Here is an 11,696-nt window from a genome sequence, read left to right on the forward strand (position 1 = left end):
GCCTTTAAAATTCCTGTTATTTTTATTGTTTGTGATTTAGTGATTACTACACCATTATTAATTTACATCCATGCAACTAAGCATCCTTGTCGATAGTAAAGAGATTTGCATAATGAATCATTTTATTGTTATCCCAATAATCAATCCTTTTGTGTTTATAATTAATAACTTTGTCTAATGACTGTCTTAGCACCTTACGAAAATCACAAATAGTAGTTTAAAGGGTTTACAGCAAAACAATGGTTTGACGTCAAGGATGTTAAATAAAGCAAATTTTAATCTCATTCAGCATTATCTAAGATCAGTGACCGCAATGAAAGGAATTTGCGAAAATGGCTGGATTTCGCCCTAAGGCATCAACGATTGGCCATGTCAGATTACCTGACGATGTTTTCGTGAAACGCAAAGGTCACTTAGGAACTTGATCGAAGGTGAGCCTACACCTTTAGATGATTTATTCGACAAAGGAACTTGTGCCAACGCTGCAGGGCGGTATGACTTGTGATGTTATTATTGTCAAAGGTGCTAAAATTCTTTGTTCAAGAGCATAAATGCCTTTAAATCAAAGAAATCAGATATATAAGGTCACTTAGAAATTCATTCATTACTGGTCGTTTATTTCGCTCCAGTTTCTCTTTTCCGGTCAAGTTGATAAGAACCATTCGCAACTGTGAGTTTTTGCAAAATACTTTGCTCCGCAACCATTCACTGGGACGGAATATAATAGTGTTGATGTGAAGCAAGGGAATCGTGTGATTTCCATCGTTACGGTACATTTTCGGATAGAAGAGATTCTGAATTTAAATGAAAATATACCTTCTAATGAATAAAATGAAAGTTTGGGATTTTGATTGACATTTTTGAAGCCCATTAACACCTCGCTGATTTGAGTGGTGAAACATGCTAGTTGCCTAAATGTGCAAAAGCAAAAATGAAAACCAAATAAATTTGTAAGATATGCAATAAATCTAAAAATGAAATTATCAAAATTGATCGGTTTCTTTACTTTTAAATTGGACAAATGGGAAACCGCGATGGCTTGCAACGTTCGGGATTATATACTTCAGGAAGTTTCGCCTAATACCTATTAACTGCGATAGTAATTGCGCACTTCGTTAACCTAACAAAAGCCACATATATTAACCGAAATTCTATTCAACACGTTGATAAGTACGCTTTCCGGAATTTTTTCAAATTCATTTTTCACCATTTTGGCAATCTTTCATAGGCTTCTTTGATGCATTGATTTGTGATAAAATAATTAGACTGTAACACACGCAAAAGAGGATTGTTATCACTTTGTTCGTTTATCATTCGCAACCTCTCACAATTTACATTCATACACTGATATTGATAATGCATCATCCTGTTAATTAAAAAGATAACAAATTGAAGGATCAATGCCGATATTTCAAATCTTAATTTCAGATATTTTTTGGTGCCCGTAGTAGTAGTACCATGCATATTTGCAAAAAAAGTCAATCTTCCGATTTCTCTTTCGGAAATCTATGAGATTTGGGTTGTAGAGGAGATGTCTCGAAATCTTGAGATACATAGGAAAGACTACCAATGGCAGAACTTCGCCACATCACAATAAATAAATTCAGCTTTATTATCTAATTTGAGACATTTGTTGATTAATCAATTTTGAGACCTATTTTTCTTAAGAGTCCTATAACCGACCAAAATCTTGCCATTTAACTTTTTTCACATTTGAACAAGTAAAATGGACTTATGTCTGGGTCAAAGAATATTTTTTTACACGAATAGTTGCCTCGAGATGTCTCGTCTTTTCTTTAATTTAATACTTTAACGGTGGATCGCAGACACAATCCTTTTACTCACTTAAACATATGACATACTGATAAAACTGAAAATTATGAGTATTTTTCTCACTTTATAAAATAAACAAATCGGTAACACGATAAGATTTTCACAATGAAATTGAACCATTTCTTTCAGTCGATCACCACTGTCTTCGTACTGCTTCGTTTCCTTAGGGATTTATCACTTGAACCGTTCTGTCTAAGTAAGAAATGTTTACTTATCAAATTACTAAAATTAAAACATAGCGAAGAGTGATAATCTTTATTGCTAAACTTAACCCGCATTTCAATGTGTGTGAATGTTTTAGAACATGAGCTCTCCTCAATTTGTGGTAGTAATTAGGACAATATAGATGGAGACAAATTAGTAACCTTCTCGTTACATGAATAATTTCATTATATAAATGGTAGTACTAATTTATGACTAAGAAAAGCAATTGAGAAAGAAATTGTATTTTAATAAGAAGCCTAATACAAAAAATCTTTCAACCGAAAAAATATTGAGATAACATCCTCATATCGAGCCTTTAAAAAAAGAATTCCAAGCGTTATTATCGATCAACCATTATTTAAATATGGACCAACCTGCTACTAGCCCTTTTCTTCCTCCGTATGATATTTCCTGCCTTTTCTTTCCTAATCATTAGATAACGATGTATTTCTTCCCAACGTTTATGCCAATAACGTTTTTCTTCGATAAACACTTTTAACTCGTCCTTGCTGCAATGTTCGGAAAAATAGATAGGCTGCTTCCGACTTTCCAATTTCAGTTGGAACAATAAACTCTAATTCGGAAGCCAAAACTTCGTAAGTCTAAATGATGTAAGTAATATACTCTCAATTTCAACTTTCGAAAAAATTTTTATGAAAGCAAATCTTTCTGATCTATTTTGGTAAAGGACTGCAACAATGTGTTTGATTTTTGCTGTTCTGTGAAAGCTCAGTAAAACTAATGATTTAATGGGAAAAAGAATCAAAGATAATTCATATGGTAATAATGCTAAAGACAACAGTGGGGAAGGAAAATACAAACTGAAGAACCTTCAAGAATAAAACAACTACTAATGGAGGATGAAAAGAATCTCGAACAGTAAATCCACTGGATCAACTAGGCCAACTGGACCTTTCTGAAGAAAGATTTGGTTTCCTCACGGAACTACATGATATGATTACCTAACAATATCAACATAATGATGATGAAATGTAAGAATATAATCTATGTTGAATTCTTAAAATTTGTATTCCATACTTTTTTCCAAATTCTTCCACATCATCATGTCTTAGTTTCCAGCTTCGTTCATGTTCATCCACCATTATTCGGTTTAATGTTTTCAAAATGCTATCAAGATCAGAAGTACTTAAGCCGAATGCCATTTGTAAATCTAGCCTGAAGACTTGATTTTTTAACTCAAAAATCGAACTTTCTGAACTGAATACATGTTTATTTTTGAATATGATGCATTTTTCTGGGGACTTCTTAAAATGATTCCCGAGAAAACGTGATCCATAGCTTGCTTACTCATGCATAAATATATCAATTTTTCCAAACTAATCTAAGTCTATCCGTATAATTGGGATTTTGCTCAGATCCAGTGAACAAAAAAAAGGAGGAAACTACGAAGGAATTTCTGTGGAAAAATTCCAGTTAAACATTAATGTTACTTTACTGCAAATGAAAAATTACCTTCTAACAGGCAGATTAGAACTAAATAGACACAGGACAAGATCACGGGCATAGTGAAGCACTGATGCCTCGTCAGGGTAAAGCAATTCACTCTTTAGGATCCAAATATTGCATACCAAACGTGCACATTCACGAATGCGTGATATGAGCAAGTGTCGAGGAATACATTTCGAAACATATTGTTGTGCTTCGTTCGTTGATATGCACCGCGCTAAATTTCTGCACAATATAAAAAGCTTCCACAATTAACTATTTGCCACTATTAAAAAATTTTTCCAACCTTTTATCATCAGGGCTCGAACTTGTTGGACTTCAGGTAGATGTCGTATACGTCGAAGTGATATTAATTGTTTGCAGTCGTTTAAATCACTGAAGAATAAAAGTTTTAAGAATACTTCATGAATACTTAGAAACTTCTACTTCATATATGGAACAGCAATTCACGAAAAGGACTTACAGGGCATCCATTTTCTCACCAATAATAGCTTCTTGAACAAGTTGTACAGGATCAGGAACTGTGCATGAATTAAGCATTGTAACAGGGACGGAAAGCAAGGATTCATTATATTTTATCGATCCTGTATCCTGCAGTAAATCAATTAATAAATTAAATATAACAAGGCGTAAACAGATAACCTATAAAACAATATCCAAAAAATATTATACTTCAAACGAACATGCGAAACAGCTGTTCTCTAACACAAATACGAACATAGTTTCAAAAGGAGACACTAATCAAAATACAAATTTCGCTAAATGTTCAAAATAACAAACAAATTAACCGCCATGCAATTAATATTTAGCGGAGTCCAGGGATCTTGCTCAATAAGACGACTTCGATGAGCTGACGATTGCTCACGACGCTTTTTCTGTCGTTCCGTTTCGGGTCGTTTGAACCGGACGCGAATCGGTGATGGATTTTTAGAACTTCCCTCCTCCTCCGAATCAGACATGTCATCTGAAACCTTTCACCTTATTATATTTTTAAATCAGATACACTTGTTTAGAAACGAAATATAGGTCTTGCTCTAAGTATGAAGCAACTTTGTAGTGTTTCCTCACTGAACATTGAAATATGAAGTGATACTCTGTCTGGTGTTCTCTTCATCAAAATGTGAGTACGCTATATCGGACAGTGAAGCTCAAGATAATTAAAGAAACATCGTTAAAATAATCACAAACAAAAGCAAGATGGAAGGTAAAAAACGGCTGAGTCATAAACGTGCAATGAGGGAATTTGCTTGCAATTGAAAACGAATCAAAGGAAAACTCAGAAACAAATTTATAAAATATACAAGCAATAAAAAAGTGACATAAGACATTAATGAATTAAAAGTGAAAAACAAAAACTTCTTGCCCTCAGAAGTTCTGGCGGTACGATTTTTTCCTTGACCATTCAGATAGGATATTGAACGTTTCATATCAAAAGTGCCGGTCAAAGGACATATATACAAACACTCTGCAAAAAACAGTTTCGACCTACAGGAATCTTTGATAGTTTTCTCATACTGAAATGATTTGGAAGAAACATTTCATGATAAATGGTCGTTCAACAAAAGATGTTGAAATATGCGTGAACTTTCAAATTAATGTTTACATTCGAGTTAAATTTGACAGAACTAACGATTTTTGAAGAAGCCAACAGCATAATGAACTGGTGCATCATTTCCAAAACTGCGTCCGACGTATACTTCTTCGTCCATTATTCGACTAGAACATTAAATGCAGAAGTTGATAAAGAAAACTAATCAAAACAGCAATTAATTTGAATTGTTAAATTCAAAGACTGTAAAAATCCAAAATCTAGGGAGATGGAGAGCATAGCAAAAAGTTAAGAAAAGTTAAGCCATATAATGGCGCCAAATTGTTATTGGAGGAAAAATTATAAAAGCTATTCACTACCTAGAGTTTTTTTCCAAGTCAAAACTGGAAGATCGAGCAAATTATTATTTGAAAAGTAGAAGCTGCATAGATCGAATACAGCAAGTTAAGCTTCAAAAAGTAAACTTAAATTTCCCTAAAATACTACATACAAGTTATCAGCCGCAGATGCTCCTGCATTTGTTCCGGAAATCAATGCAAGATGTTCCGCACGACCTTTATCAAACGAGCTCGACAATTTATCCACTGGTAATCGCATTTCCAACTATAAACGATATATAAGGATATGATAAATTGAAATTCAACTCAGCTTTGCTGATGTGACATCGAAAATCTGCTATATCTCTTGAAAAGTGCTAGTTAGCTAATTAACGGCATTTCTGGTGTAATTCTGAAATAAGCAAATTTTTACATAAAACTGAAGAAAATTATTACCACTTTGACATTCTTTTTGTAACGTGCTTTGACAACACCACAGCCAAATGGATTTACTTTACGTATCGGGTACTGTATACGATAAAGTTCGCTGCTGCCAGGATTTCGAGAAAGTATTACATCTATCTGTAACGGAAACAAAGTTGTGGACAAATTTCAATGATATGTAATAATTTTAAAAAGTGAATGCATAATGCAAGGATGTAAGATGTCGTGAAATCAACATCAATTTCAAGATAATCATCGTCTTACAGAGAGGAAACAGAACAACAGTTATTTCGTGCTAATATCACCAAAAATTTAACACTCAGTGTGATTTATTGATGATGATGGCTTTTAAAACACATACATGTATTTGGCTATTAGGGATTACGAACTAATCATCTCTTCAAAAGAAGGAAGGCAATGAAAGTTAAACATGAAGATAAAGATTAAAACTGTACCACAGATGACTACGTTAAAACCAGGCCGTAAACATCATCGAGTGTACAAGCAAAAGATGAACACAAATCAAATTACTAAACCTATTATACAGTATAACTATTATGAAATGATAAATTATATTGAATGTGTTTCTGGTATAGCCTCATTATATGCCACATAATATCTCTACTCACCACTACAATCCATCAAATTCTGTTTTATTTCTATGACAACAATACCTGATGCTAGAAAATAAAACAGAAATGTATTTTCTGGTATTGCATCATAAACAAAATGCATAACCAAAATGATTACTTTCAAATGATAAGAAATCAACCAGAATACCAGGGATAGCTTTACTTACTTGAGACCTGAAAAGATCTGAAAGACCTGAAAAAGCCTGAAAAGACAGGCTTAACATGGAATGTTGTCTCACGTAAAAGTTTAGATAACATTACCGATCTGCTTAAAAAATTCGCGGTGAACAGGAAAGAACTCAATGATCGTGATCGATTTCTAGAGTACAAAGGAAAGGAAACGAACTAACTTCTGCGACGATATCATCAATATCTTGGATTTCTCGCATATCTTCACTTATTTCTTCCTTCATGACCTAGAATATACTACAATGTAGATCAGACCGTTGACACCACTCGTATAGGAGACAACCGTTCACGACCACTTCCTGGATTCGCTATTTGATTGTTGCATTCTGCGAGAGAAATAGTGCAATACTTTTGGAGGATTCAAGACGGTTAAAGATTATAAAAAAAATGTTGCCTGTAAAGAAAAAGAGTAAAAAACAATTATGATGTTTAGAAACTGCAGAAATTGGTGCAGAAATTTAGTTACGTGTTTGGAGTGAAGAAATATTGTAGAATAAGAGAGGGGTAAAGGGATGAATTCATATTAGAATCGAAGAGAGTGTAGAGATTGATGGTAAAAGAGGATGCTCAAAAGTGCTTTGCTTTTTTCCATAGTTCAATTATCAGCTGTGCATTTGAGTTTTAATTTCCTGTTACGGTAGATTAAAATCTACTGGATCCGGCCATTTCTCACAGATCAAAAATCGGCAATGTTAGCAAACAGAGTTATCAATCTACCGGGAGAACACAAATTGGTAATTGAATTTGTCGTATGTTTGTTTGGAACTTCAAAACTGAGAACTAATCATTTATCAGCTGTTAATCCTTTAGAATAACTAGATCCGGCACTGACCGGGTTCTTGATAAAATAGTAGGTAGAAGTGTAATTGGTAACCTATCGGAATGTTTTAACTTTCGGAAAAACTCAGAAAATTGTTAGTTGTGTGTTCAGTTGAATACTTTTCGTTAAAATTTGGAACGAAATCTTAGTAATCGCAAATAAAAAAGGTGGTAATAGTGAACTTTATTGTAACACTGTTAAATTTCTTGATATGATTATCCCAAACATTTCCTTAAACTACTTATTCATTTATTCAAATTTGTAAATAACATCATAAGTTCATTTCTCAATTAAAATTAATTATCTTTGGTCAAATGAAGAAAAATATGCTTTCATGCTCTTGCTCGTATGACAAATTAACTGTGTTTTATTATTATTGATATCTCTGATATCACCCCACTAAATCAAAAATAAAAGTGCTCTCTTTATTTAATTTTGAAATTACTTTGGAAATTTGCATAACATTTTAAACTTGCCAAAAAGCTTTTCAAAACTTTCAAAAACCTCAAAAATTTTGTCAAACTTTAAATTTGCATAGAAAATTTTGAAGTTTTAAACATATAAAAGGATGATTCGAAAAGAGAAATATGTTAATATTGTTGTTGCATAAGCTGTTCAAAAATAGTTAAGCAGTTTTTACGAAACGATGTTCCGATGCATCTGGACACTACTTATTATCATGTTATTTTCTTTCCAAATGATTTTGGCGCGCTTCTCAATTTATGTCAGACTTATGTGTTAATATTATGTGTAACTGATAAGATGATATTCATGTGCTGATAAGATTATGAGCATTTAAATGAGAAATAATACCTACTTATTAATATGATAAGCATCTGCCGTGAAAACAATATATGCTTAGTGGTAATTAACACGGTAATTGGTAGGGTAATTACTGATATGACAACTAACATAAATGTAGCTGTTAAATAAACTAAAATGTAAATTAATCATTCTAGAGAGACTGTATAGAATATGCAAAGAATCAAACTATCTGTGCAACACTAGAAGCCTGCAAAAGTGCAAAGGTTAAAATACAATAATAACAATTGATTTGTTAAATATTTTCAAAAAGTGTGCTAAAATTTAAATAAATTTAACATTCCTAATAAAATTACCGAAAAAGATAGCAAGATAATTATTTATTTGCAATTTTAATATATTGCATCATTCAACAATTTCACCGTCATCGATTTCATAATCACAAGATGGTCTAAAAAATAAATTAATTGGCTAATTTAGTTTTCAATTCCTGGCTTTTTTTGTTCCTTTAATTCGAAACTTTGCAAACTTTCATTAAACAAGTTACTCAACTCAACAATCATTATTAATTAAGGAGATCCAAAAAAAAAGAATATTGCAGTTATTGTTTAAGATTATCATTTTCTAATTAATATTATTAGTGTTACAAAAAGTATTATTACATTGTTTATTGTGCAATAAAAGTAGAAATTTAATCATTATATTCTAAAGTTTTCTTATAAATACAATATTCTAAATTTTTTACAGTTAATAAAAATCTTAATTAATATTTTAATAACTTTACTATGTAGTAGTTAATTATAATTGCACTGCTATATTATCTATATACTAATCTTTTGCGAATTATTGATAGTATTGTTTTCGGAAATTCCCTATTTTCTAACAAATTTTTTAATTTTTCAAAATATTCCAATAAATTTTCAGTGCGTATCACATAAATGTGAAAGTATTCCAGCAATTCATTTCCGTAATATTGCTGTAATCGTCAACAAACGTCTTCGTAATAGGCCAGATCTTAAAAAACAACTCAATCCATTATTGTATATGCCTTTGCAAACATCAATTTTTACAGTTAATAGAAAATTTTAATTGTTATTTTAACAATTTTATTTGTTTAAAAAAAAGGAGAAAAAAAATAAGCTTTAACCCATATTAATATATTTATTCAATAATTTTTTACAGCAACATGAATCAGGTGTATATTGTGGTGAACAAAATACTTTACTACAAAATGTAAGAATTAAAGTGATGCTATCAGAAGGGATATTTCAACAATTTCAACGAAAAGCATACTTTCAACAGTATCGATATTTGTATGCCCGAAATGATTGTTTAAATAAATGTAATTTGTTGGGAATTAATTTGGATTGTGAAATGGTACCAGATGATGATATAGAAATGATTAAAACAGCTGCATTTAAACATTTGCAACATATGATATTCTTTCAATGTGGCGAGTAAGAAAATTTTACTTACAAAAAAAAAGTTTATAATTTAATTTTATGAAAAAAGAAAAAAAACGAAAAACTTCAAAGCCAAAAAGTTTTTTTTTCGAGATGTTAATATTATTAATAAATATATTATGTCAATATTATTTAATTTGAAAAAAAAAGATTTTTTTAAGGTATTCTTTTGAATTTTTTTTTACTTTATAAAGTGATGTTATCGTTGATTATATTGTTGTAAGGTTTTATTAAATTTCGAATTTTACTATGATTAATTGTAAATGTGGAAAAATATGACTAGATTCCCAATGTTATTCATAATTATGGTGATTATGGTAGTAATACTTACAATTGTTGCAATATTGGAATTATCCATTGGTATATCAAGAATTCGTCGGGCCAAGAGAAAGAAGCAAGAAAAAGATGAATTGACCATAGAAGGTCAGTCGATCAACGTCAATTTTTTTCCCTGCAAAGTTTTAAATTTTCTGCTTGAATTCAATAAAATTTCATTTTAAATTAATAAGAAAAATGAAATGAAATTTGGTTTAAAATTTATAAATTTTTTAAAATGTATTTTTAAATAACGAACAGTCTGTCCTATGTGTTAGACCGTAAATGCAGAATGAATAAACTGATGATTGTAAACGACTCAAATTTTAATGCCTTATGAAATTTTGTTTATTTATTTTTAGAATTATCTATGAATATGACAAAATCCCAAATGGGAAGTAAATCTGTCAGTAATGAAAGTTGAAGTTTAAGTAAAGCATAAACTTAACGGTAATGGTTTCGAATAATATGAATAGTTGAAAATTAAGTATTCTTTCAATGACTTGAAGTTTCTACATTATTTTTTTTGAAACGGAAGAAATTTTTATTTGAATGTAAATTCTTATTTCAGATATAATCGATCAATGAATTTACTGGTTAAACCCAACAATTTGTTAATTGCAGTCAACTTTTCAGTTCTAAGTTGTTTTGCTGTATTTAAATACAGGAATAAAAATTAAATTTGCAAAAATAAAATTTAATGTCGTCAACTCTTGCGAAAATCAAAAATCAGCAATACATTCATGAAAAAGTTGCTTATTTGTCGCCTATTTTATTCATCACAGAAAGAAAGTCTATCCGTGAAAAGAAGGGAATACTGGATACCCCGGGGAAAGTGCGGGAAGAGAAATAGATGAGAAAAATAGATTTGATGCTTAAATCCATCTTTAGTGCTTTCAACTGAAATTAATTATTCAGTAAAGAACACAGTAATCATATTTATATCACTATGTCTTTGGGTAAATAATAAAACAGGTAAAAGATTAATTGTAATAAAATTTAAGAAAAATTAAAAACTACTCACTATTTGACACGAAAATAAAACTAAATTATGAATAAAGTATTAATTATTAAGAAAAGACAAGAGGTCTTATCATTTATCTTTATCACTTCCCATTTTTTAATCTCATTGACAAACAGTTTGTTTCATCTTTGACAATTTTCCATTATTGCGTAATTTGTTTTCTAAAGTAACAACAATTTCCTGAATTAATCAATAATAAAAGCCTGATTTAAAAATGATGTGAAATACAGGCTAAGACAGAAAGCATTAAATTAAATTATAAGAAAATAAAATTGAATTGCAAAAATTTTATATTTGGAATTTTATAATTTAATTTAATTTAGAAATTTATAGTTTATAAATGAAAGGTTTAAAGCCTATGGCTGTGTTTTTAATGTTAACTTGGATTGGCTTTTTTTTTAGCATTCAGCAAAATATGCAAAAATTTCAGTTTTCAAGAATACTTCAAGATTTATTGATTTCACAAATATTATTCATTCGACTTAATTGGTAATATCTTGTGTGGTTGTTTCTTTGTGCGGTTGTTTTTTTTTCGTCATTAAAAATCAATGTAATTAAGAGTTAGAAATTACGATACGTTTTAAGATATTGATACTATCCTTTTGTTTCGTGGAAATTTCTGTTAAAAAAAAAACCAAATTTGTGCATTCTTCGCAAATTCAATTCCTTTTACAAAA

General features: G+C 30.6%; 3 protein-coding genes across 3 annotated transcripts; 1 reads left to right on the forward strand and 2 right to left on the reverse strand.

Moving 5' to 3' along the window:
* Nucleotides 1-381: 381 nt before the first annotated feature.
* Nucleotides 382-1,210, reverse strand: LOAG_08832 (hypothetical protein; the record flags this gene model as incomplete). Its single annotated transcript, XM_003144361.1, has 4 exons — nucleotides 382-437; nucleotides 472-555; nucleotides 590-794; nucleotides 1,145-1,210. Coding segments are annotated over 4 exons (411 nt in total), but the record flags the coding sequence as incomplete, so codon positions are not given.
* Nucleotides 1,211-1,813: 603 nt separating this feature from the next.
* Nucleotides 1,814-6,868, reverse strand: LOAG_08834 (hypothetical protein). Its single transcript, XM_020447811.1, has 12 exons — nucleotides 6,797-6,868; nucleotides 5,827-5,952; nucleotides 5,544-5,656; nucleotides 5,135-5,220; nucleotides 4,868-4,969; nucleotides 4,293-4,468; nucleotides 3,968-4,095; nucleotides 3,791-3,879; nucleotides 3,511-3,721; nucleotides 3,076-3,213; nucleotides 2,412-2,546; nucleotides 1,814-2,025 (listed from the first exon to the last, which is right to left on the reverse strand). Exons 1-12 carry the CDS (start codon nucleotides 6,857-6,859, stop codon nucleotides 1,959-1,961), a joined length of 1,434 nt encoding a protein of 477 aa, XP_020301997.1. The 5' UTR covers nucleotides 6,860-6,868; the 3' UTR covers nucleotides 1,814-1,958.
* A 1,412-nt stretch (nucleotides 6,869-8,280) lies between these two features.
* Nucleotides 8,281-9,678, forward strand: LOAG_08837 (hypothetical protein; the record flags this gene model as incomplete). The annotated part of the gene is made up of 4 exons (XM_003144363.1): nucleotides 8,281-8,343; nucleotides 8,415-8,483; nucleotides 9,142-9,288; nucleotides 9,400-9,678. 4 exons carry the CDS (start codon nucleotides 8,281-8,283, stop codon nucleotides 9,676-9,678), a joined length of 558 nt encoding a protein of 185 aa, XP_003144411.1.
* Nucleotides 9,679-11,696: the final 2,018 nt, after the last annotated feature.

Source organism: Loa loa (genome assembly GCF_000183805.2).
Source record: "Loa loa unplaced genomic scaffold supercont3.475, whole genome shotgun sequence".
Lineage (NCBI taxonomy): Eukaryota > Metazoa > Nematoda > Chromadorea > Rhabditida > Onchocercidae > Loa > Loa loa.